This window comes from Oryza sativa, chromosome 4, assembly GCF_034140825.1.
Source record: "Oryza sativa Japonica Group chromosome 4, ASM3414082v1".
NCBI lineage: Eukaryota > Viridiplantae > Streptophyta > Magnoliopsida > Poales > Poaceae > Oryza > Oryza sativa.
In genome coordinates this window covers 23,639,032-23,663,166 of record NC_089038.1, presented here as the reverse complement: position 1 = coordinate 23,663,166, position 24,135 = coordinate 23,639,032, and the positions used below count along the sequence as shown (strand labels likewise).

The 24,135-nt window shown below is 44.1% G+C and overlaps 5 protein-coding genes across 6 annotated transcripts; 3 read left to right on the top strand and 2 right to left on the bottom strand.

Annotated features, from left to right (window-relative positions):
* Window positions 1-2,506: 2,506 nt before the first annotated feature.
* On the bottom strand, window positions 2,507-3,310 carry LOC4336080 (heavy metal-associated isoprenylated plant protein 16). Its single transcript, XM_015779572.3, has 2 exons — window positions 3,109-3,310; window positions 2,507-3,001 (listed from the first exon to the last, which is right to left on the bottom strand). The coding sequence occupies exons 1-2, from the start codon at window positions 3,115-3,117 to the stop codon at window positions 2,651-2,653; spliced, it is 360 nt and encodes a 119-aa protein (XP_015635058.1). The 5' UTR covers window positions 3,118-3,310; the 3' UTR covers window positions 2,507-2,650.
* Window positions 3,311-4,971: 1,661 nt separating this feature from the next.
* Window positions 4,972-5,460, top strand: LOC136356224 (pentatricopeptide repeat-containing protein At4g11690-like). The gene has a single exon (XM_066309819.1). It carries the CDS (start codon window positions 4,972-4,974, stop codon window positions 5,458-5,460), a length of 489 nt encoding a protein of 162 aa, XP_066165916.1.
* A 4,803-nt stretch (window positions 5,461-10,263) lies between these two features.
* On the top strand, window positions 10,264-15,424 carry LOC112936052 (pentatricopeptide repeat-containing protein At4g39952, mitochondrial). 2 transcript variants are annotated; one of them, XM_066309663.1, is made up of 6 exons: window positions 10,264-13,286; window positions 13,418-13,459; window positions 13,567-13,737; window positions 14,473-14,605; window positions 14,693-14,754; window positions 14,862-15,424. In XM_066309663.1, exon 1 carries the CDS (start codon window positions 10,305-10,307, stop codon window positions 12,606-12,608), a length of 2,304 nt encoding a protein of 767 aa, XP_066165760.1. In that variant the 5' UTR covers window positions 10,264-10,304; the 3' UTR covers window positions 12,609-13,286; window positions 13,418-13,459; window positions 13,567-13,737; window positions 14,473-14,605; window positions 14,693-14,754; window positions 14,862-15,424. The 2 variants fall into 2 exon arrangements, with proteins under 2 accessions (XP_066165760.1, XP_066165761.1); XM_066309664.1 differs by having other exon boundaries at window positions 13,567-13,657; window positions 13,738-14,754.
* Window positions 15,425-17,069: 1,645 nt separating this feature from the next.
* Window positions 17,070-18,888, top strand: LOC4336079 (uncharacterized). The gene is made up of 3 exons (XM_015781010.2): window positions 17,070-17,310; window positions 17,425-17,494; window positions 17,768-18,888. Exons 1-3 carry the CDS (start codon window positions 17,251-17,253, stop codon window positions 18,619-18,621), a joined length of 984 nt encoding a protein of 327 aa, XP_015636496.1. The 5' UTR covers window positions 17,070-17,250; the 3' UTR covers window positions 18,622-18,888.
* A 2,522-nt stretch (window positions 18,889-21,410) lies between these two features.
* On the bottom strand, window positions 21,411-23,765 carry LOC4336077 (uncharacterized). The gene is made up of 4 exons (XM_015778266.3): window positions 23,354-23,765; window positions 22,576-22,890; window positions 22,425-22,497; window positions 21,411-22,335 (listed from the first exon to the last, which is right to left on the bottom strand). The coding sequence occupies exons 2-4, from the start codon at window positions 22,882-22,884 to the stop codon at window positions 21,707-21,709; spliced, it is 1,011 nt and encodes a 336-aa protein (XP_015633752.1). The 5' UTR covers window positions 22,885-22,890; window positions 23,354-23,765; the 3' UTR covers window positions 21,411-21,706.
* Window positions 23,766-24,135: the final 370 nt, after the last annotated feature.

The following is a 24,135-nucleotide window of genomic DNA, read 5'->3' as shown; positions in this document are numbered from 1 at the left end:
CGTAGAACAAGGCACTGGATTTTATTTTAGTAGTCATAATATAATGCCGGTTTGAAATCAATACTTTCTATAAAATTATAGCCTACTAAATCTAAAGCTCAACATATAACCATACCACATCATCAGCCACTAACAACAATTACATATTTAACCTCATATAAACATACAACATCATCTACAATTTATTTAATTCTACAAATCAACATGTAAGCATATCCAATGATCACCCTCACATCATTTGCATAATATTTTAACATATACTTGTCAACATGTTTCACATCATTTGTTTGTTTCATGATAAGTACTGATAAATCCTGTTATTTTTTTCCCTTTTTACATTATCGAAAAAGAAATTTGAGAATTGCTTAATAATTCCCGCAGCAAAGTGTGGGGAATCACCTAGTTATAGAAATGATTAGGAGTGAGTTCATAGTCAAAATGTTGATAAAATGTCGATTCACAAAAACAAATGGATGTATAGATCTTCTGGACACCCACCCATTTACATATTAACGGCTCAATATGAGAATATGAGAGAGAAATTGCATGAAATTTCTAAAATACCACTAGGCCCGTATGCTAGGTCTTCATCTCCTTCTCATCTTTCTCACAAACGAAGGTGGCTCTAGTGCTCTACCAACGAGCACCAAGGCCGCATAGATTCGCGGCGCGGACGGTGACTGGGTCCAGTGTAGTTCCAGGGAGGTAGTGCTGCTGACGAGCATCGGGGCTTTTTACAACATCTGTTCCAAGGAGGTGAACGTGGCAACGACAGCGACGCTAGATAGGACGACACTATTAGCAGTAGGGAACTCAGATGGATTGCAACCTTCGCGGCGAGCATCTGCAGATCCAGTCGGCGAGTTTGCATGGCATGGGCACAGATCCAAGCATGAAACTCTGCTCTCCTCCACTCCCTGTCGACTTGTCTCGAGCCTCCTTCTCCAGCTCGCAGGTGGAGGTGGCTCTGGTGACAAGCACCGAGGCATCGAGAGAGGAGATGGAGACTTGACATGTGGGCATGGTGGCATTTCAAAACTTTCACGTAATTTCTCTCTCTTATTGAATTGGAAATAAATATTCTAATGGATACAGTGTCCAACAGCAAGTTCACATTCTAAGAATGTCTTCCCCTAAAACTCACTTCATGCGGTATCCTACTATTAAAATTATGAAGTTACGATGTTATTATATAGTAAAATTTACCTTATAAATATGAGGATTGGCTTGTCCAGAAAGTACATCGTGATGTACTTCTGCTTGTCCTTAAAGAAAATGAGTATTTGAATATGTTAAATTTACTATAATCTTCATTCTAAAATATAATAGAATTTGGTAATATAAGTGTATAGTCAAAATCTTTTATATTTTATATTTTAGAACGTTGGTAGTACTACTAGCATGGTTGTTGGTTTGCTCGTTGAAATTTGACCGACTCATGACTTCAGGAGGTCTAAGGCTCGATTTGACTAGTTGTTGGTTTTCAGCCTTTTCCCAACTTCTCTCCCTCGTTTTCCGCACGTACGCTTTTTAAACTGTTAAACGGTACGTTTTTTGCAAAAAATTTATATACGAAAGTTGCTTAAAAATATCAAATTAATCCTTTTTTTTGACAAAAATAGCTAATACTTAATTAATCACGCGCTAATGGACAGCTCCGTTTTCCGTACCCAGGGATCCAGTTGGGACTTGGGATCTAGAAATAGCGGTTATTAGCGAGTTACTCCATCCACCCTAATTTGATTGTTCCCTAAGCAAACGATATCAAGATCAAGAAAAACAAAATATTTATCATTCTCAAATTAATTTTCATCGGTTAAGGTGGTTCACATGTTTTAAATATTGCATGTCATTACACCAATAAAAATTAATTTTGGTTGATTGCATGCAACACATTCAATGATGCACATTTACTACTTGCACAAATATATAAAGAAACACTTGTTAGATGATGATCATTCTGAGAAAACCTCAAAAACCTTAGGGGATCGATGATCAAAATGTGATGGAGGAAGTATTAGCTGAGTATTAATTATTATAAATTTAATAAAATAAAATAATTTGATTTTAAAAAGAAAATTTTTTATAGATCTTTTTTATATAAATATTTTTAGCAGTTCGGAATATATATATGATCAATATTAAGGATGTAATTTAGCCTAGAAGATGAATAGAACATAACTCATGTGTAAATGACACAGGGTGTAGTTAAATGTTACTTAGATGTGGCACCAACACGTCAATTTCATGAGTGACGTTGCTGTACTATTTCCAAGTGACGTTCTGATTGCTTACACGCACGTTGATAATTTGGCTCCTCAGTCGTGTCAATGATTGGCCTGCTAGATTGATTGGCTTGCCATGGATGTCTGATAGCTATTCCTAGATGAAATGCGTTTCTTTAAATAAAAGCACATCCATATCCGAACTTCCGAAGTTCATGAGTACTTAATCATATGCTACTGAACATTGAGATATACAGCAAGCGAGGAAACAGCAAATGATATATCCAAGTGTTGTAGTTTTCATTTCCAATTAAGTGAGGAAACAGCAAATGATATATTTCGTTCACTCGATCGATGTACTGTACTACTGATCAATTGCTGAAGAAATTACTGCAAAACTCGATCGATCGAACTCTATGATTGATTTACATGATGGAGCAGGGGCTCGGCTCGTCGCTGCAGACCACCGTCGCCGGCGGGTAGTAGCAGGGAGGAGCTGGGTAGTAGCATGGCACGGGCTTGGGTGGCTCCGGCTGCTTCTCCTCCGGCTTCTTGTCCTTCACCTCCTCCACCTGAACGATCTCGGCGTAGCCGATCTTCCTGCGGAGGCAGGCGACGAGGCAGACCGGGTCGACGCCGTCGCCGACCACCTGCAGCCGGTCCTTGCCGTCGCCGGTGACCTCCATCGAGTTCACGCCGGACGCCCTCGCCACCAGCGCCATGGCCTTGGACCGGCTCTTCTCGCACGGCATGCTCACCTTGATCACGATCTTTTGCTGCATTATTCAACCACGCCCCCAATAAGAAACTGATTCATCAGTGGATCATCAAAACTAATTAAGCTGCATGCATGCGAAGCAACTAATCGAACAGTTTCCCTCACCTTCGTCATCGTGTTCAGCGTGAAATGCCTCGGCCGATTCGATTCGATTCGATCGTTTGCAGTGCAGATGCAATGCGATCAAGATGAGCTCGCTCGCTCGCTGCAGATTTCCTAGCTGCGTGCGTTGCGATTTCTAGCGGTGGATGCAGGAGGCCACGACGGGGGCGCCTTATATAGCACGCGCGCACGCGCAAAGGAGTACACAGGAGGACACAGCCCAGCCGCGCGCCGCTACTTCTCGGCACCGTACTAGCAGAGACTAAACTAAACGGCGAGTTGACGATGACGTAATTAAGAACATTCGACGCAGCTAATTAAAGCAGCCAACTAAACAGAACAGTGTATGCTAACCTAACCCTGACGGAACGAATTGAACGAGCTAGCTGCTAGGATCGATCGAAGCCTCAAAGGTCTGAATTTAGTCAGACGGCTGGGTCTCCTAAATCCTAATTCCTACAGGAGGAGCCAATCAGAATGAGACTGTATGAAGACGACGTCGATGACGACGAGTCGACGACTTGATTTGGTTCTTGGTTAAATGGTTGAGGGTCCAGATATGAGCCTCACAAGCAAAATTCTACTAATTGTTGATTTGTTTCCATGTGGCTGCCGCGGCAGCTCGGCTTAACGGCAAGCATGAGCGAGCTTAGCTTGCTAGCACGCCTGAGCTGAAGCTGACAGTGGATATATTTACCAATATATACAATTACTGCCAGTAGAACTCAACTGTGACAGAGTCAAATTAAAGGAAACAGTTTCCAGTTTGAGTTTTTGACGCACTGTTTGTTTATAGGAAAAGACAGTGAATTGAATTTTGACAGCGAATGGGGATACAGCGAAGTTACTGTGGATGGGATGCCGATGGTTAGTTCGCTCTAAAGGTCAGTTTTGGCACGCCGGCTTTTGTGAACGCAAGATCGGGTCAACCCGCGAGCTAAAAAAAATCGCGGTGATACGTACAGATGCAACACGCGTGACACCAATGAGCGAATCGGAGCGTAGCATATATAGGATGGCGCCGTCGCGTTCCTTCTCATCAGTTTGGCTAAGATTTGGGACCGACCGAGAGAGAGACTTGCGACGGGTCGCTGCTAGCTCGAGTGAGATGTGCGTGCCGTGTCTGTCTGTACGCGCGTGCAACTTGGATTTTGCCCGACTCGCACGGCGGCTATTTTGCGATAAAATTTGGCTTTAATCGATTTTGAAAACGTCTAGCAACGACGCGTCGTCTCAGGCCGCTGCCGATTTATATTCGCGAGAGATTTTTATACATGGTTTGTGTTTTTCTCACTTTGGGTTGGGGACGTCGGTTTCTGATCGGAACAGGGCCGATCGAGAGTGCGAGTACTATCGTCACTTGACATGCGCATGGCTTCAACTGAGTCCGTGACACTGTAGTGTCGTTCTTGTTAAACACTGCTCCGGTCAATGGATCGATACGCTTCCATTATTAAAGGCGTCAGGCTTTGACTTAATATAACCACCACATTTGCCTTTTGACTTTTCAACCGCAAGTCCGCAACCGAAATTTTCAATTTTGAAACATAAGGTTACGGTTAATTTTTAAGGGGTTTTCACTTGTTGTTTAATTCCCGATATTGGCCTTTAAATCATAACAATGCGTCTATATAAATTTTAGATAAATTATTTTTATCTTCATTTTTTTTACTGTTTATCAGCTGTAAAGGCAAATGATGACTCGTTTCAGATTCTTCACAAATAAATCAGCCAGTAGGCGTGATGTCCGAGATAAATGGGCCTAAATGAGGCCGTGCCATACAATGGCCCATTTATTACGGCCTACTAGCTTCGGCCCTCCCCATCCCGCGTAACCGCCGCCGCCGCCGACCTCCCTCAACTCCGATGTGGGGAACCACGGCCGCAGCCGTGCGCCGGCTCTGCGCGGCCGGCGATGTCCGCTCGGCGCTCGCGATGCTCGCCCGCGGGACCAAGTCGGGCGATGCGGCGCTGGACGTCACCGCGTGCACGGCGCTCGTCAACGGCTGCTGCAAGGGCGGCGATGTGGCGGAGGCCCGGAGGGTGTTCGATGAAACGCCGCTCCTGGGGCTTGCACCTAACGAGGTCACTTACACTGCTCTGATGCATGGCTACTTCACTCATGGCCAAAGGGAGAAGGGTTTCGCCTTGTTTGAGGAGATGAGGAGGGGTGGAGTCGAGCCAAATCTCTACACCTACAACTGCTTGATTGGGGAGTGGTGCAGGACAGGGGAGTTCGAGCGCGCTCGTAGCTTGTTCGACGAAATGCCTGTGAGGGGCATTGTGCGCAATGTTGTCAGCTATAACACCCTCATTGCCGGCCTATTGAATTCATCTTGGACGGACGGATACTGACTACTAGTAACGATGAGCTTGAACAGCAAAAAATGTGAATATTAGGAAATGACCTAATACTAAATAATTAGAAAGGGTGAGGTTTTGAACTCAGGTCGTCTAGCCCATCACCTTGTGGAGCTGGTCGGAAGATCCACGAACGTTTCTCTGAGCTTGGACGGCTTAATTTCATTCACTGGGGTGTCCAGAACGAAAATGGCTTGTCATGTGGGTATCACGTACACTAATTAATTGGCATACATAATGCTTCAATTATCAAGCAAATGTCGTCTATTATTGAAAGGGATTGTGTGTTTATCAAGCATGTGACACCATAAGATGTCTTATGGTGCTTGAAAATTAGTAACAGAGGATTTACCGATATCAATCAGGGTTAAGGTATACTTCCTCCATCCTAAAATATTTGACGCCATTGACTTTTTTTAAAAATGTTTGACCGTTCGTCTTATTCAAAAAATTTAAGTAATTATTAATTCTTTTCCTATCATTTGATTTATTGTTAAATATACTTTTATGTATTCATATAGTTTTACGCATTTCACAAAAGTTTTTGAATAAAACGAACGGTCAAACATGTTTAAAAAAGTCAACGGCGTCAAACATTTTGGAAAAGAGGGAGTATATTAGAGATGAGCACTTCTAAAACGCTCTAGTAGATGATTATTGACATATTTTCTTAATGAAAAAATTTCTCCTCAGCTAATCAATCTATCATAGCACCATAAGATGTTGCTTGAAAATTAGTTTGGCAGCCACCTCAATTTATTCTTAATTTTGTAATACGTGAAACCAACGCTTTTATGACTTAAATATGGTTCAAACAACCATCAGGTTCGAAATAACAAAAAAAAAAGTTTCATGTTCTATCTGTCGTTTTTTATTCGTAGGATTTCACTTAATTAGGCCTTACCCTTTCAAAACAAAAGGTCTTTTCAATTCAAGAAGGTCACCAAAGCGAGGTTAAAATGACACAATAACGTTTTTAATAGAATTTAAGTGAGACTAGAAATTTGCCACTAGTTTATATCTTTTTAATGGCGTGTTAAAGGGCACATTCACCAATGCGTGAGTGTGGTGTGGTGTGTATGTGCATACGTGTCTTTCTTGTAACTAACCTGACGCCAAAAGAGACCGAAAGCACTAACAGTACCGATGGGCAATGGCAAAGGGGGTCTTTTCTTTGTCAAGGAAAGACGTGGGTTGCATGCATAAACACCCACAAATCCCTTTCAAAACGCACAGCACTTCGTCGTGAAAGAATGAGACGACTCGCATGGCCTCTAGCCCTGCCGCCGTGTCGATCCTTCCATATGTACACGTACGGGAACGAACGAACAAACGAACGTTTCGCCGCTTAGCTCGATCGACTTTGACACGGCTGGTATTATGCATGGATTTCGCGATCGAATCCCTGATGCTAACCCGGTAGTCGGGGGCGTCGGATCCATGCCCCACGGGTTCGCCGGTAATCCACCGCACAGGTGTCCGGGCCACGCCGCGTGACGGGAGGACGTTGCGAGGAGCTCCAGAGTTCGGTGGGGTGGCACAGGAAGTTAGGCCTAGGCCACAAGACAAACCCACTAGCCATCTTCTCCTGAATCTATACTTTCTGTAGGGGAGCTGCTATATACCGGTATCCCGTTGGGATACTGTCCCAACGGGATCGCCCCCTGTCCACCTTCCTCAGACGCGAGAACGAAGGCCACCATGGGAGCAGCGCAGATGAGGCTGACGTCGGCAGCACGGACGCAGCCGCCACCGTCACCGAGCTCCGGCATGGAGGACGCGGCTGCCGGCGAGTTCCGGCGTGGGGCATGGTCGCATGGACGGCGGAGGATCCTGCGTGTGGTGACAGAGACGGCGCCGGCGACGAGCTCCGGCGTGGGGCGTGGACGGCGGAGGATCCTGCGTAGTGATAGCGGCGGCACCGGTGACGAGCTCCGGCGTGGAGGACGCAGCCACCGGCTGAGGCGTGGACGATGGACGTGGCCGCCGGTGACGAGGTCCCGGCGGAGGACGCGGTCGCCGGCGACGAGCTCTGATGTGGACCGTGGACGGGGGAGGATGCGGCTGCCGGTGATGAGGTTCGGGTTCAGTGTGGAGCATGGACGGGGGAGGACACGGCCGTCGGCGACGATACCTCGACGCCTCGACGCCCAGCTCCTGTATCTAGTAGGTATCATATGATACCTCGCAAGTATCACCCCGATACGTCGTAGAAATCGCGCGATACCTGATAGGTATCACATGATACCTCGCGAGTATCGCCTAATACGTGATAGGAATCATCTGATACCTGATACGTGGTAGAATCACATGATACCTGGTAGGTATCACTCAATACCGGCTAGGTATCAGGACCTAATACCTCGCAAGTATCACGCTCTACGTGGTAAGAATCGCATGATACATGATAGGTATCATCATATATCTCGTAAGCAATCACCTGATACGTGGTAGGAATCACCTGATACTTGATGGTTATACCTGATGCATGTTATGATACTTGTGAGGTATCAGGTATCTATAAGGTATTAGGCGATTCCTATCACGTATCATGTGATACTTGTAAAGTATCATGTGATACCTGTAAGGTATCATACGATTCTTACCACATAGAAGGTGATACTTACGAGGTATCAAGTGATACCTATGAGGTATCAAGTGATACTTGAGTAGGATCATGTTAAACTTAGGAGGTATCATGATCCCCCTTAGTATCATGTTCGGTTTCACCAGGTTTTATAAGTGATACTTTGGGAGGATCATGTGATACCTGGGAGGTATCATGATCCTCATCTGTATCATGTCTGCTATCATCAGGTTTCACATATGATACCCTAGAAGGATCTGCATGACCCTACTTAGGTATCATGTCTGGTAACATAATCCTATGAATTTCACAGATGATACTTTAGTAGGATCGTATGATACCCGTGAAGTATCACATCCTACCCAGGTATCATGATACATGATCCTCGAAATTATCACATGATCCTATCTAGTATCATGTCTAGTATAGAGGTTTCATGCGGGTTTCACAATTGATACTTGAGTAGGATCATGTGAAACCTGGGAGGTATCAGGAGGTAGGATCAATTGGAGTATAAGGAGTACATCATCCTCCTGAGGCCGCGGTCGGACGCCACCACCGTCGGCATGGACGACGACGGCACGCAGCAGAGCTAGTACTTACCCTTCCTCCCCGGCAACACCACCACCGGCGGCAAGCCGCGGCTGGTCTGCTCGTACAATCACGCCGTTGACGGCTTCACCGCCGTCACCGTGTCCAAGAAGCCCAGCTCCGACGCTGCTTTCAGGACAGCATCGCTTGCTTGTATTGCTGGTTTAAGCAGGAAGGAGGATGGCAACCTTGCCGGATTCGGCCATGGCGACGACGCGCTGCGCGCGGCGGCGAGAGCACCCGAGGCGGAGCTGCTGCGGATGCGTCGGGGCAGCGGCGATGGCGACGCGCCGCCTGCGCGGTGGAGGTCAGCGAGGTGGGAGAACGCGAGGGACGACGGCGCCGCCATTCTCTCTCCAAGCCAATCCCTTCGTCTCGCGCTGCAACGGTGGATGACGCGGTGGACGAAAGGGGATCCTGTCCCGTCCAGACGGGATCCCGTTGTTTAGCATTCCTCTTATGTAGAGTTATAACCCACTAACTCTAAAACTTCACATGCAACTATATCACATCATCACCCACTAACAATAATTACAAATTTAACCTCGTGCAAACATGTAACATCATCTACGTATTTAATTACACAAATCAACATGCAAGCATATCTAATCATTACCTCACATCATTTTCACAATATTTTAACAAATCTATTTATTGTTTTTATAATATTTAACATACAGTTATCAATATGATCCACATTGAAGTGCGGGTATCATTTGTTTTCTTTTTTATTTCTAGCTTGATTGTACGAAAATTATATATTAAAAATTGTTTAGTTATTCCCGCAGCAAAGTGCGAGGAAAGCGTGGGGAATCACCTAGTTTTCTATATAAAAAAAAAAGACACCGGCTACTCCTAAAAGAAAATATCTTCATCCCAAAATATAACAATATAAAGCTGATTGTCTAAATTTGTAGTAATATGATATGTCGCTTTTAGTGTTAGATTACTATATTTTGGAACGGATATTAGTAACAAGAGAGCTATATGGAGGTGGATTCTAAATTTTTAATCACCCAAATAAATGTCTGTCAACTAAATAGTTGTAAAATAATTAATTTTTTATAGGATAGTAGATTAGTATGTACTCTCCCCGTCCAAAATATAAGAGATTTTGGTGGAATGTGACATATAAATTCGTTTCGTTTGAGAAAGTTGCACACCTTGTTCCCTATAAATAAAGAGATTCATTCTTTTTTTCGCAAAAATTCCCTCTTCTTCCTCTCAATCGCCTTAACAAGACCAAGCAGATCTCATCCTATAACTCAGAGCGGATCTATCTAATGGCATGGCTGTTTGTCGGATGTAATCTAGAATATGTCATATCCCTCCAAAATCATCTATATGATGGGACGGAGGGAGTAATATATTAGTAGCAGTCAAATTTACTATTTTAAAATTTATTATTTTATTATATACTACCACCATTTCAGGTTATAAGACTTTCTAGCATATGAATGTGGGCAATGCTAGAAAGTCTTATAACCTGAAACAGAGGAAGTAACTAGTAGAAGTCAATTTAAAATTATTTTTTAAGTGATATAATATATATTAATAATATTAACTTTTTTATACTTAGTTGACGTGTAATAAACACGGGCTATCAAAAGAGTTTCCCCAGTTATACACGGTTACACCTGAGTTTCGAACCGGCGAACAAATGCCGCCAACTCCTCCGCTCGCCGCCCTCCACCGCTTCCTCGCCTCGCCGTCCCCGCCGCCGCTCCCCTCGCTGCTCACCCTCCACGCGCTCGCCGTCACATCCGGCCTCTCCCCGCGCCCCGACTTCGCCGCCAAGCTCGTCTCCGCCTACTCCTCCGCCGGCCTCCCCGCCCTCGCCGCGCTCGCCTTCGCCGCCTCCCCCTGCCCGGACGCCTTCCTCTGGAACTCCCTGCTCCGCTCCCGCCACCGCGCCTCCGACTTCGCCTCCACGCTCTCCGCGCACCGCCGCATGCGCGCCTCGGGGGCGCGGCCCTCCCGCTTCACCGCGCCCCTCGTCGCCTCCGCCGCCGCGGAGCTCGGCGCCCTCCCTGTAGGCGCCGCCGTCCACGCCTACTCCGTCAGGTTCGGCCTCCTGGAGGGCGATGGTTCAGTCGCGGTCGCGTCGTCGCTGGTCTACATGTACGCCAGGTGCGGCAGCGTCCGCGACGCCGTGAGGCTGTTCGACGAAATGCCCGAGAGGGACGTGGTCGCGTGGACTGCCGTGATCTCCGGGTGCGTGTGTAACGGGCAGTGCGGGGAAGGGCTGAGCTACTTGGTGCGAATGGTTCGGTCTGCAGGTGATGGCGGTGCGAGGCCGAACTCACGGACGATGGAGAGTGGGTTGGAGGCCTGCGGGGTGCTAGGGGAGCTCTCTGTTGGGACATGCTTGCATGGGTTTGGGGTGAAGGCCGGGGTTGGACACTGCCCGTCGGTGGTTTCATCGCTTTTTTCTATGTACACTAAGTGCGATAGCACTGAGGATGCACGGATTTTGTTCCCGGAGTTGCCGGAGAAAGATTTGGTTTCCTGGACCAGCTTGATTGGAGCATACTGTAGGGCAGGCCATGCTGAGAAGGCTGTGGAGTTGTTCCTGGGCATGGAGGAGTCTGGTCTGCAACCAGACGAGGTTGTTATTAGTTGTTTACTTGCAGGGTTGGGTAATGATGCTAAGGTGCGTGGAGGGAAGACGTTTCATGCAGCTATAGTGAGGAGAAACTTTGGAGATAGTGTTCTGATTGGGAATGCTTTGATCTCGATGTATGCAAAGTGCAAACAGGTTGATATTGCAGCCACGGTTTTCAGAATGTTGCATCAACGAGACACAGACTCATGGAGTTCAATGGTTGTAGCATATTGCAAAGCTGGACTTGATTTGAAATGCTTGGAGTTGTATCGAGAAATGCAGTTCAGAGACAAGGATGAGTTTGAATATGACACCAACAGTTTGATTTCCATTATTTCTTCTTGTTCAAGGCTTGGTAGACTACGATTAGGTCAATCAGCACATTGCTATTCAATCAAACACTTAGCCGGTGAAAATTCATCAGTTGCAAATGCACTAATTAGCATGTATGGAAGGTGTGGTAATTTTGACGTTGCACGGAAAATATTTGGTATGGTCAAAACAAAGGATGTTGTCACATGGAGTGCATTAATTTCCAGCTATTCTCACCTGGGGCATTCAAAGGATGCTTTGTTACTGTATGATCAGATGCTCACTGAAGGTGTTAAACCCAACTCAGCAACCTTGGTCTCTGTCATTTCATCTTGTGCAAATTTGGCTGCATTGGAACATGGAGAGCTCATACATTCTCATGTGAAAGATGTGGGGCTGGAGTGTGATTTGTCAATTTGCACAGCACTTGTTGACATGTATATGAAATGCGGACAACTTGGCATCGCAAGAAAAATGTTTGATTCCATGCTCGAAAGGGATGTTGTTACTTGGAATGTGATGATATCAGGCTATGGGATGCATGGTGAAGCAATACAAGCATTAAAACTTTTTAGTATGATGGAAAGAGGAAATGTTAAGCCTAATAGCCTCACTTTTCTTGCCATTCTGTCTGCTTGCTGCCATGCAGGACTTGTTGACAAGGGCAGGGAGTTGTTCACTAGAATGGAGGAATACTCCCTTGAGCCTAACCTGAAGCACTATGCCTGTATGGTGGATCTTCTAGGGAAATCTGGGCATCTTCAAGAAGCAGAAGATGTGGTTTCTGCAATGCCAATAGAACCTGATGGTGGAATATGGGGAACTTTACTTGGTGCCTGCAAAATGCATGACAATTTTGAAATGGGTTTACGGGTTGCAAAGAAGGCGTTTGCTTCTGACCCAGAAAATGATGGGTACTACATTTTAATGTCAAATTCGTATGGTAGTGCTGAGAAATGGAATGAAATAGAGAAACTAAGAGACATGATGAAGAATCATGGAGTGGAAAAGAGTATAGGTTGGAGCACAATTGATATTTGTGGGTAAGTTTAATTGGAGCTATGCCTTTTCCTAGGTCCTTGTGAGCAGTTGTGATCTAGTTCATCTTCTCTATGTCAGAAATGTTTGTCTTACAGGTTTATGAAAAATCAACTGACCCAATGGCAGCATTCTCTCTTTGAACAATCTGAATTTAGAAGTTCAGAGGATATGTGCATTTCTTTTGTCTCTGGAATCTGGAGTGAGTCAATGGTCAATGGATTGACAGAATGGGGGAATGAGGTAGTAGATTCATCAGAATTTAGGAACAAAGCCCAAAGGGTAAATATGAAATTGGAGTTGGATGTAATGTATGCTTCCTGATGTGTCATGGTTTCCACCATAAAAGAGGGTTACTCTATTGCGTGTAGACTGGAGAATATTCTCAGTAATATAATGTGCAACCATATCATAAAAAGAGAAAATTGTCATGATTCAGCTTAAGGTGGCTGCCATGCTTATGTTCTTACGTCATAGCACTGAGCCAGGTGAACTGGGACATGGCAGTTGCAGCATTATGGCAGTGAATTTCTGTTTTGTGCTGATGGTTACATCATCTTGGTAATTATAACTGTGCAGAATACTGCTTGACTATGGGCATAGGAACATTATGTGCAGTATTCTAAAAGGACTATTGTGTTGGCTTTTACAGCAACAAAATACTGAAATTGTGTCCTATGGCTCGTGGTATGTTAACTCACTGAACCACTTGACTGGCATATTTGATGATATGACATTTTTGTTAATCATCATTACTTCCATTTTCTGCTTCAACCTTCAATATCTTATATACCTTTCAATGTTTGCTCTCTGGACAGATTAGAAATGGACGTGCTGTGGTGGAGTAAAGACCTGTACAGGTTCAGCAAATTCAATTTCCTATATTTCCTTTCACTCTAGTGCATCACTGCTTCCCTTTATATCTACTACTAATGCAATTTTGCCTTTGATATCTTAAAATGTTCAGGGAAATCTTCATTTGAAGAGTTCTTGTGATAAAATATTAAGGGAGCTGGATAGCTGGTGTTTTAGCAGCCTATGCTGCTAGGAACACACAGGTGCAAAGTGCTCTTGAGAATCAAAACATATTATTATTACGATCTCGTCTGCTCACGTTGAGTTTATTTTCCACCAACAGGTATGTAGTGGCCATCAGTTGTGTTCTTGAAGAGTAACTTAACAACGTTTCTGATTTTTGCTTTATGATTTGTTTGTTCATCACACTATTCTGGCATACCTGAAATTGTGGTTGATAACTTGATATTGACATGCTATTCATCTTGTTCTCGTTTCCTTCTTGTGTCGAAGCACTGAAACCCCCATACCAAGGGCACTCTAGATACCTTGTACCCAATCTGTGGTGTAACCATGTAAGGTCGGATCACTCTGTTTCTTGGAGCTTATGCTTAGTTTTTACTGACCCACTCTTCCAAGTTCCATCTATACCATGGAAGAGAAAATTGTTCACTTGTGTACTGAAAAGTCAACATCATGGGGAACCAAGCTAGAAAGGAACATTGAGGAGATCATCCTTGGTAGTTTTCTGTTTGGTGCTTACTGAATTACTATATTGGTACTGTAGCTACACTGGACATTATTTGGCAATGACTGTAGTGAACTAGGCAGCTTTTCATATAAGTACTGTTATATCGCCACAATTGTTGATTCTAAAAGAACTACACATATTTGAAGATGCATAACCCACAGTTCATGGTACGGTACCTCGCACGTAAAAATTTGATACGTAGCTCACTCTGCACTTGATCAGGCATTTGTAAATGCAATGTGGAACCAAGTATTCTTTTCGTAGAGGCACATTTTAGTGCTTCCACTTTCATTATGTTATATCATGAACGGGTTCTTCTGTGGGCAGGTTCATGATCTTTTTGTAGCGAGGACTTTCACAGGTTCAACAAATCCAATTGCCCACTCCCACATTACTTGCGATGACTTCCTTTTCTTCTGCAACCAATACAACTTTTCCTTTTAATCTTTATTATGCTCAGGTTAAATGTTTTAACTCATGCACATATACATAACCTTTTTCTCATCTGCTCATACAAATTTTCCATTGGCTGGTATGTATGTAGCAGCAATCATTCATTCTTGGATTCCTGAGGAGCAACCTAACAGAAGACCCAACTTTTATCTAGCTGTAGGTTTGGTTCTTCATCACTAAATTCTGGTTTGTGCAACATGAATGTGTGGATAATGTTAGCATGATGCTTATCTTGCTCTAACTCCCTTGTTACGTCTGCACAGGAACTTCCCATGTGGAAGGACATATCTCGTACCAGAGCTATGAGGTAGAGTGGGTTATCATACCAAAATCTCCACATGCTTTTGGTGCCACATACCCACAACGATCCGAGCTAGTGGCGCTGGTAGCACTTCACTGGAGCAAATGATAGTAGCCGCATATGCAGGTGTGCACCCTCTCTTCTTTTGGATGTGCGCACCAACTGTTTTTGCAATGCATTCGCCTGGAATGGGTGTGGGAAATAAAATTTATGGACCTCATATAATTTGGGATTCTTTGGTGTCTTCATGTCATGTACTCACGTCCCTTTGCAGTGTACATGACGTCTAAAGGATTAGGGGCACCCGTGTATACGAGTGTAACTCTAAACGCAGTCTCTCTCTCTCTCTCCCTCTCTCTCTCTCTCTCTCTCGTGTGTGTGTGTAACAAATCATGTTCATTTTTTTGGGGGGTGGGGGGTAACTTTCTAGTAATGCGAATATAAACTTGTTTGTTGAACTGCCATTTTGTCAAGCCGGATAGTCGTACAAAACATGAAGCTGAAACGAACTAGCAGTTTTTGTCTCGCTTGCTTTCACATTTATGAGCCTTCTGTTTTAACTGAATTTTTATCCTCTCTCCCTGTGGGAGGCAGAAGTACGTTTCTTATCCTCTCTCGATGTTTATATTGCAATTTTGTAGGTAAGAGTTTTTTTCCCCCTAATATGAAGGTAAGAAGGCCACGAAAGATAAACAGAAAATCATTCCCATCTAGAAACAAAGAAATGAACTCATCATCATCATCTTATGAAAACAAAACAGGGATAATGATGGAGACATGATCGTTTGTTGTGGCGCTTTAATAATCCTGTTAGAAGAGAGAAAACATAACATTCTAGTAGGTTCCTTGACCTTTTCCTTTTCGCAGGATATCCTTGTACCCCAAAAGCTGGACAATATGTCTAGCAACTGATGTACGAAAAATCGATTGTCACAATCAAAGAGTTCTTTATGTACAACTTACCAAATATATATAGAAGCAATTTTTTTTTCTCAAAATTACTCCTATACTGTACCCTTTGATGGTCACCGTCTCACCGAACAAAAAAGGATCTCGCCCTTTGATGATCACAACTTCATTAGGATAGAAACAGAAAATGTTTTATAAGACAGGCTGGTGGCCCGGCCTGAAAGGGACGGCGCAGACACGGTTACAAACAGTACTTGTATTTGGCAAAAATATTTTAATATTCTACTCCCTCACGCTGTTCATTTTAACTGTGAAGTTTGATCATTTGTTTTATTTAAAAAATTATGTAAAAAACATTATTTATTTATTTTATCATTAAATATATTTTAAGCATAATTAATATTAAGACGGACGAATCAAATTTCATGGTCAAAGCAACCGTGTCAAATAAACATAAGCAAGGTAATACCCATAATTACACCCGAACACACTAAGATATTTACAAATGTACTCTCCTGAGTGTATGTTAAGCAAGAAACGGATGTATCGATATAGAGTGATTTGTGCACATATTCCCTGCAATTAAGAAAAAAGAAACAGACATTTCTCCAGTTAGGTTAAGGTGGTGTTTAGAGTTAGGACTCTTTAGTCTCTATATTTAGATACTAATTTAGTATAATTTAGTCTATTAAATATAGACTACTTATAAAACTAATTACATAAATGAAAGCTAATTTGCGAGACAAATTTTTTAAGCCTAATTATTCCATAATTAGAGAATTTTACTGTAGCATCACATAGGCTAATCATGGATTAATTAGGCTCAACGTTTAAGCTTTTAAGTCAGTTTTTTTTCTTTATAGGTGTTTGGTGGCTTAACGTTTAATAATAAATGTCTAATATAAACGTCTTCTCTCGATAGATCGTGGAACCTTCCTCGAATTAACGGAGAAAATGACGCAGCTGGAGTGTGCGTCCCTGTCATGCTTTGCTAGTCTTTTTTATAGAACTATATAATTTGTTAATTCTTCGAAGTGGAAAAAAACCATAATAATAATAAAATAGTAGTACAAGAGAACGACCTCGTATCAATTGAACGGCCGAGATCTGCTCCCGTCCACCGACCTAAACGCCCTAGCCATCCCATAGGCGAGGGCAAAATCGTCATTTCCAGCCACCCCGCTTTCGTTCCTTCCTCCTCCCCTGCTACTTGTGCGGCCCGGATTAATAAAAGCAAAAGCAAAACGCAAACGCCAAAAGCACGAGAAGATTTCCATTAACTCCGCCCTCGTGTGTTATCTATCCATCCATCCAGCCATCCGTCTCATCACCCCCACCTCTTCGCTCCGTCGCCTCCTCTCTCTCTCTCTCCTCGCCCCGCCGCTTTTTAGGGTTTTTGTTCGCGCCGCCCCGGTGAGAGGTAGACGGGTCTCCCCGGCGAGATGGGCCACGTCGACGCATCGGCCGCCGCCGCCGCCGCGCGCGACGCGAAGAAGAAGAGGGTAAGGGGTTCGTTTTGCGCGGGGATTTGGGGGGTGGGGGGGTGATCTGTGTGATTCGATGTTGGATTCGGGATTGCTGATCTGCGGGGGGGTTTCCGCGTGTTTCGTATGCAGGGGAACCGGTCGTCGGCGAAGCTGAAGCAGTGCAAGCTCGACGCGCGCCGCGAGCAGTGGCTTTCGCAAGGTCTGATCTCGTGCCTCCCTTGTGGGGATGTTCGTCTGATTTTTTTTTTTTTGGGGTTGTTGCTCGGGCGTTTTCTCAGGTTTGGGGGTTGGGCGATGCGCATGCGGAAGTTGGAATATCTGTGCGGATCATAGTTAAATCTCTTACGTTTCAGCGTAGGAATCCGTATTATCTATTTGTGTATTGGGTTTGGGGATGATTCTAGGTGGGGGAATTGGTGTTTTATTGAAGATTGTTCAAACTCTGATCCTCCTGCCTTTTGGATTGGTATAGTCAAGGATGGAAAGGAGGCTAAGGCATCGACTTCGCCGACAGGTACAGAGCCAAATGCTGGGTCCATGACCGTTCCTTCGCCACACCCTCCGCTCCCTCGCCGTCGCTTAGATGTGAGGTCGAAGGGAGGGGATCCAGAGGAGGACAGGGAGGAGAGGGGTGCTGCCAGGCAGGAGTTAGGCAGCAGCTATCTGGACTCTCCTGTGCACAGCCCTAGCTCGGACAATTCTGGGAGCGTTGGCGGCATGCACAGGAAGCATTACAACAATGGTGGTGGCCTCAATCTCAGCAGCAGCAGCAGTGTATGGTCCAGTTCGAGAAGTGTGAGCGAGGCCGAGGATGATGATACTGGTGGCCCTGAAGAGGAGAATGGGGTCTTGGATGACTGGGAAGCTGTTGCTGATGCAGATGCGCTTACAGTTGATGATTGTCATTCCCACCAGAGTTCAGGTCATGTGGCGCCACCAGCTGCTCCAAATGTTTGTACAGCTCCTGCCAATCAAACTGGAAGGCAAGATCCCATTCAGAGAACAAAAGCTTGGGCGCCTGATGATATATTCCGTCCACAGAGCTTACCCAGCATCTCCAGGCAGGTCAGCTTCCCAGCAAGCATCGGGAATGGCTGGATGGGTGCTGCACAGCAGGCCAACCTCTCTACGCCTTTGACATGTCCAATATGCTGCGAGGATCTTGACCTGACAGACTCAAGCTTCTGTCCTTGTCCTTGTAAATTTTGCCTGTGTCTCTTCTGCCACAACAAGATCCTCGAAGCTGATGGACGCTGCCCTGGGTGCAGGAAGGAATATGTTGCTGCGCGGCTATCCCGGTCTTGTAGCATGGGTCCAAGATACTAGGTTGTGCCAGGGTTTATAATAGCTCTCTGTCGCAATTTGGTCCTTTGCTGTTGCTGTCAGATATGCGTTTTGTCTTGTGTTGTCCCTTTTTGGTATAAAGAAATGTGAATATTGGATAGGTGCTAAATCCATATAGAACGTCTCCAGAAACTCGGTGTCTGTTTTTAGACTGTTTGCATTGTATGTGATGCGTATGTTGCTGGAGAGGACTCCTTATCGTTTTGTGATATCATATATGATAGCTATATAAGATGACCTTTGCAGCTACTTATCTACCCATTTATGAGCAATGAAGTACATTGATCTTTGCGTAATATTTGCCTACCTCTGAATTTTTATATATATATTTTTTACTTTTGTTAAGATGTTTTGACTCCGTTCATCATAAGTAACTCATAAAATATTATGCAATCCTTTCTTGTCCTTTAAAGCATATTCTTCAACATTTAATGCTGGTATTTGCTCTGTGGGTGTACTCCATTTTATCAAATGCAATAGGTGTGGTGTTCTAAGAGTGGATTTACATTTGTAAACCAAACCTTCATGTTACTGTATTATATTGGTTTTGCCCTGTAATTGGACCAGATATTCCCTACAATCACTCCTAATACTAAATATTTTAAAGAACATACAACGGTTGCAAGCTGTTTTCAGAATTATATCTCTTAGAAGGTTTCCTGGCCACTTCCACCATTAAGATTTGAATTTTTTTTTTCAATTTTTAGTATATTTCATTGGATTTAACCTTCCATGTTGTGGTTAATCAATAGTCTGCCAGGGTTGGTTTTATCATCCTGACTTTGGCAAGGAAGGAATTGACTCTAATTTCGGTTAAGGTGTGTTGTCTTGCTCTCTGTATTTACCTTATTTTAGTTCTTAAAATTTATGTAATATATTTCAGTTCTGCCAGGCAACTGCTACAGGTAAAATAGTAATGGACCTTACCATGCATTACATTGTACTCCTATCTAGTTTTCTTCCTACCCTATCTTAATTTTTTGCATAATCCATGAGCATTGTCAATGAAACCACTCAAACTTGTAAGTATTATATTGTAAGGCTTCTGGTTAGAGAGTTGTATTGTCGGGCTGAGATGTCTGAACCTAAGCTAGTAATAAGATCTTTATTTAGAGTTAACTCAAGCCTGTATGGTGAGAGAAGTGTTAAAAGCTTAAAGCTAGGATGGAAGTGCCACAAGGCCTAAGCCCTTCCAAAAAAGGGGAAGTGCCCAAGAATACCAAATCTAGTGCTTTCTTTGCACATTGGCACAATATCACATTTCATAATATTCTCAACCTGTGAGTTACCCTGCCCTGAGTTAAATCCCAAGTTGGGTGACAGTGTGACCCTACCCTGAATTATTAATGTTGTCATTGCAATACTAGATTTCCGACAATGTGTTATTGCTCCCTTTTAGTGATTTGAGCATCATCTACAAGTTATTTTGTTTGATTGAAATCCCGAACAGATCATTCCTTTTAATGGTCTCTCCGTTTATATCATGTTGTATTTAATCTTATAAATAATGGAGCAGAACAATTCATGGTAGAAATAGAACTGACCCAATGCCTACCAAGTCCCAGTTTCGAGGAAGAATTTGTTTTCTTTTGAGTGCTAAAGTTATCTTGTCTTGGCAGGATACAATTTCCCTGCAGGCTGTATTCAAATTTGTCTTAACAAGTTTTTTTGTTTCAGAGTCAGTTAAGTTGAGCAATGAATCAACATTACCCAAGAACCCGGTACAAGTCGGATTGTTCTTTTGCTGGAAGTGACTCAGGCGTTAATGTCTGGTGCAAACGTGCAGGTTGTCCGTAGTTAAATTCTTTGGTGCCTGTTTGTGTATCATTAGCAGTATATAGAGTGTACTGGCCTCATTGAACGTGAGAGACCTGTGAAATATGGAACGTTTGTTGTTTACCAGTTGCAAAATTTTGTTGTTTGCCAAGTGTTGCAAAGTATCACAAGTGCTCGGAAACCCTTCGTGGCATGTTAGCCTGCATCGAGTTCTTATTGCAATAGCCCTGCGTACATTCTTGTTCCATGACGGCAACTACAGTGTGGGCATTTGTAACCGTTTTCCGATCTACTTATGTTAGATGTTAACGGAGTGCCTGCCATGGAAGAGCGTGCGCAATACCATGGCTTTCCTTTCTACCGATTAGAGCAAGTATAATAGTAGGCTATAAGCCGGCTAAATGCTGAGGTGGAGGAGAGAAGAGAGGAGATAGAGAAGCACAAGAACCAATGGATAGGTTGAGACAAGGCTAAAAAAAAATCTTATAACTAACAGGTCGGTTGTATTATTAGCCCTACTCTTACTGTAACCAGGCTTACCGCCACCAACGGGGTGTGGAATTTAAAAGAAATTTAAATAAATATTTGAGTTTTGAATGAATTTTACTCGGTTTTCTTACTATTAAAAATTGTACCATGGTTACTGGGATTAAAAATTGTACCATGGTTACTGGGCTTACGGTAGGGGTACAAAACCCCCCTCCTCCCTGCTAATGTAAACTCTGCTCAATACATACTTCTACATGCTAATGATAATGAAACGCTTGTCCTCTGTTTGGATCCATGATGTTCTCGTGATAATGAAACGCTTAGCCTCTGTTTGGATCCATGATGTTCTTATTCCACCTGGAACGAAGTCAGTTAAATGTAGAGATCCTGCATGTATTGCTTCTTTTAAGCATCGTCATCGAACGCCAATAGTGTGGCCAAAGCAAGAAAAAACATCGCTAAGACATTAGTGAAGCGCCAACAGATGAAGCAAGGGCCATACCAGATAACAGGAATTGACACGATCTAATTTTAGCAACCACCAATCAGCAAAACTACACTATTACAGAGCATACGAAATGATCTGGAGGTGTTTGTGGGCAAGCCAATGCCACTAAGCACTGAGCATAGGGAAAACGAGTGCTTGACGACTTGCATGACTCCTAGGTTCAGATCTGACCCGATCCATAATTTTAGCAAATCGATCAGTTCATGACTTTCAGCTGATCCATAATAATTATAGTTTCTACGTTCATCTAATCTTCCGGAGACGAAGGGCAACAAGATGCGGCAATCCACTTGATCAAGTGAGTAACCTGTTGACTTCCCTCTTGATCCACAGCGTGCGAAGCCTGAGATCGTAGGAAAGGAAGATCTCTCGGTTCGCTGCATCCTTGAAAACATCAGAGGCTAGAATCTTGACCTGATCAGATACGTCGGTCATTGAATGCAGTGCCTTGATACACGTCGAGATCGAGAACGGCTCACCATCCTTCTTCTCCTTCTTCGCTTGTTCCTTCAAGCGAGCTTGCTTCATTCTGAACTCCAGAAAAGCCTCCATGGTTTGCTGGATGTCAGGGACCTTACGCTTCTTTCGCTTGTCCTTTTGAGGTTCTATGCAAGAGCTTGAGTGCGCCGGTTCATCAGCACTTTGTGGTTTTGGGTCGGCACCGTGCTGTGGTCTTTCCAGTACCTCTTCTGTTGGATTTTGCAGAATATCAACATCATCCAGACCTTGTTGCCCTAACTCTGGAGTTCTCTGAAGTATGCCGATGTTGTTCTCCCCATCATCAATGCCGGCAATAACTGTGCTACAAGGTCTTCCAGGTATGCTCGGAGCTGTGCTCATGTTATTGCCTCCCTCATCAACATTCCTACCAGCAAGTTGAGGTTTGCTCGGCATTAAGTTGTGTTCCCCTTCAGGAATGTCACCTTTTCACAGTAGAGCACGTTAGTTTCAGAAAAGCAAAGGCACACATAACAATGTTTGTCCTGATCCAATTTGAGTGGACAGAAGGTACCTTCAAATAACACCTCAAGTGATTGAAGTAACGGAAAGCTCTTAAATTGGTACTTCCGCGCCTTGGGCATCTCCTATAAAATTGAAATAAATGATCAAATTCACACTTGATTACACAAATAACAACTGAAGTTGAAGAGTTCGAAGCTCACTTCAATTATCTCATCCCAGATTTCATCTGTCGTTCTAATCATGGAAGCATTTTGATCCCAAGTAACACCTTCCCGCTGGAGAATTAATTTTACCAATCTATAATCTCTCTTCAGTTGTGTCTCATGCTCCTGAATTTGAACTTTAGTAAATTTTGCATCTGGGTACCTATCATTGAATTCGCTAACAATTTTCCTCCACCCATCGGTTCTCCATCCATTCTGGGTACGGTAGTGTGAAATATTGTTCTCATGAAGCACATCAACAAGACCCTTTGTATACTTTGCTACCCACCTTGCTCTGCCTGCCATTTTACCCTGGGAACATAAAAGACATCCAAGAAAGAATTGAGCAATGAAGGCAACTAAAATGGTTACGGAGCTAAAGACCAAAAATATACGATCGCAGTTAATCCTGCAGTAAGCGTAGCTATCATTCCAAAGAAAAGGTGAATCTCCCTCCAATTTCAACAGTTCACGACAAAGTAACTAATACCAGGTTCCAACTTCTATGACAATTCACGACAAAGTAACCAATTTATATTTCGCCTTAAATTCAAGCGAACCTGTTCAAACCCTAGGCCGAAACTGGCTTGTAAACCAGGCACGAAGGCGGACAATCCAATCAAACAAAAAATGAAGAAATTATATTGAATGTATAACGTCTGATACCTAGCTACCAAAGTCACGTGCAAGTATTCAACCAGTGCGCTCCACTAGCACAGCAAATTTCAGGCAAGAAGGGATCGGAAAAAGGTGTTACACAGCAACGAAGCTTTACCTCCAGAAGAGAGGAACAGCGCGCGGCGCGGCAAATCACATTGCAGCCATGTCGACACGAAGGCCAGAAGAGCTAGCGGAGGCAACAAGTCAAGCGTCTCCCAGCTACAAATCGCGCGCGCACACCGCACACCGCACACAGCCCACGCCGCCGGCAAACTCAGCGAGCGCCCGGAGAGGAGGCAGGCGACAACGACGACGACGACGACGACCTCCGACCCCCACCTCGCGGGGTCGGAGGAGGAGGAGATGCGGGATTGGGAGAGCGCAAGGAGCGGAGCAGGTTGGGGGAGATCGGGCTTGCCCGCCGGCGATGAGCTGAGCTGCAGCCTCTCGCCGGGGCGGGGAGCGGAGTGGATGCGGAACCTGATCTGATTTTTTTTCCGCGACGGGTTGGGGAATTTTGGGACCGCGGATTTTTTTCCCGTGGTGGCGAGGGGGGGTGGCGACACGATCGATCACGCTCACACGACGACATGGTCAGGCCCGAACTCTTTGGGCTTGGGCCTCTCATCCATGGCAGAGCCCATCAGCCTCGACACTTCTTTTTTTTTTTCTCATGAAACGGCGTTTATCTTTTTCAGAAATACTATTACAAAACAATATAGCGTTCCAATTATCAGCATGATAAATATGTGTATTGTTTCTGGTACCGTGGTACCAGATTACATAGCTGTCTTGTATATCTGATACCGTAGGTACTGTGCTGACAATCTGACATTAGCACACATAAATTATTCCGTTCGAACGGTATAGCGTTTATGCCGTTCTGTGGTAGTTTTC